At 62.1% G+C, this 1,815-nt stretch overlaps 2 protein-coding genes across 2 annotated transcripts; both read left to right on the top strand.

Annotated features, from left to right (window-relative positions):
* Nucleotides 1-209: 209 nt before the first annotated feature.
* DQ04_08881030 (nucleoporin (NUP54/57)) lies at nucleotides 210-1,049 on the top strand (the record flags this gene model as incomplete). The annotated part of the gene is made up of 1 exon (XM_009315728.1): nucleotides 210-1,049. One exon carries the CDS (start codon nucleotides 210-212, stop codon nucleotides 1,047-1,049), a length of 840 nt encoding a protein of 279 aa, XP_009314003.1.
* Nucleotides 1,050-1,309: 260 nt separating this feature from the next.
* On the top strand, nucleotides 1,310-1,813 carry DQ04_08881040 (RING zinc finger-containing protein; the record flags this gene model as incomplete). The annotated part of the gene is made up of 1 exon (XM_009315729.1): nucleotides 1,310-1,813. A coding segment is annotated over one exon (504 nt), but the record flags the coding sequence as incomplete, so codon positions are not given.
* Between the last annotated feature and the right edge of the window lie 2 nt (nucleotides 1,814-1,815).

Consider the following 1,815-nt stretch of genomic DNA (forward strand, 5'->3'; position numbering starts at 1 on the left):
CCAATACAGCAGCGGGCGGCTTTGGTGCTGGTGCCGGGGGATTCGGTGCTGGAGCTAATACAGCAGCGGGCGGCTTTGGTGCTGGTGCCGGGGGATTCGGTGCTGGAACCAATACAGCAGCGGGCGGCTTCGGTGCTGGTACTGGGGGATTTGGTGCGGCGAGCGGCAATGCGTGGGGCGCGTCGGCCAGTGCGAGTAATAATAACCCCATGGGGGGAGCGCAGGGTCTTCAAGAATTTGGGCGCCACAGTACCCTAGGCCGCTACCTGCTAGAGATTGACAATGCGTACAACGCCCTGCACCCCAACTGTCGCTTCCGCGCCTTCCTATACAACATGTGCACGCCAGGTCAGTCAACGATGGCGGTGGAGCGTGAGCGCTTCATCGCCGCCCAGGCGGGTGGCGGCTGCAAAGAAGAGGACCTGCTTCGCGCGCAGGAGCGCAACCCGGATCCGCTGCGCATGTATCCGACCCCGGTGCACTTCATGCAGGAGATGAAGGCGCGGGCGGAGAAGCAGCAGGAAGCCATCGCCGCCATGACGAAGCACGTGGATGTTCTTCTTAACAAGGCTGAACGCTTCCGGGAGTTGGACGAGGCGAACGCCGCGCAGTACCGGGAGCTCATGCTGGAGCAGGTCATGCTGCAGCGCCGCTGGTACTCTGTGCTGAAGAAGGTGGAGACGCTCCGTCAACTTGGGTTGCCGTCAGGTGAAGAGAGCCGCATCGCGAGCACCGCCAAGGCCCTGAACGCGCAGCTGTCTGCGCCGGGCGTGTACAAGACGGCACTGTCTGAGCTGCAGCCGTTCTTGGATGCGGAGTCGGCGAGCGTCGCGTCGCTCCTCCGAGGTCGGCCGGGCGACGAGTCAAGCGACGCTGCTGTGACGGCGAAGTCGGGTGGCATGCTGCGGCGGCGCACGGACCCGCATATGCTGAAGAACTGGACGCGCTTTGCCGATCGTATCGAGCAGGGGGTGGAGGCGCTCACAGAGCTTCTGGAGAGGGACACTGCTGCCATGCGAGCCATTCGCCATCGCGTGATTTCTGCGTGAGACAGAGAAATCTGTGTGAGAGTGAAAGGTGCGCTACTCTCCTTAACATATGCGCATGCGTCTTCTTGCTTGATGTTGCGGTGGGATGAGGCGCGCGCGTCATCCATCGCGTTTGCTCTCCCTACGCCTCTCGTTGCTTCCTCTGTTGTTGACTCTCTGTTTTCTGTGGTTTTGTTGGGTTAGTTCAGGTGGGAGGTGGTGTGTATCGTTCACCCATCTCTCTGTGTGTGTGTGTGTGTGTGTGATTGTGCTTCGGGGTCATGGCGACAGTATGGCGCAGCTTCAAGTTCTTCGAGTCGGAGGTGCTAAAGGGGCCGCTCAACCACATGGAGATGACGTGCTGCTGCTACAGCCACAAGGCCATCTTCGTCGCGGACGGCGAGGGCTTCGTATACGCCGTGGACCGCGGCGGCAATGCGACGCAGATGGAGTTCCCCGCATACAAAGGGGCCGTGACGCACATGAAGCACCTGCGCTCGCGCAATGTGCTCGTCACGCTCGGAGACGATGACGCGCTCAACACGTGCATCATGCGGGTGTGGAGCCTGGACGCCGCCGCAGGCGGGAAGACGGCGACACCGCCGCCGTGCCGGGAGCACCGCCTCTTCAGCGCGAAGCACCCGCCGCCAGCGGAAAGCGTCGTGCTGCGCACAAACTACAACGCGGAGGTGATGCAGTCGCTCAAGTTTAAGGGGCGCGAGGGCGACGCGGCGAAGGCCATTCCCGTGACGGCGTTCCACACCGTTGTCGTGAGCTTTGATGTATC

The sequence above is a fragment of the Trypanosoma grayi genome (assembly GCF_000691245.1).
Source record: "Trypanosoma grayi strain ANR4 Tgr_888_V1, whole genome shotgun sequence".
In the NCBI taxonomy this organism is placed as follows: Eukaryota; Euglenozoa; class Kinetoplastea; order Trypanosomatida; family Trypanosomatidae; genus Trypanosoma; species Trypanosoma grayi.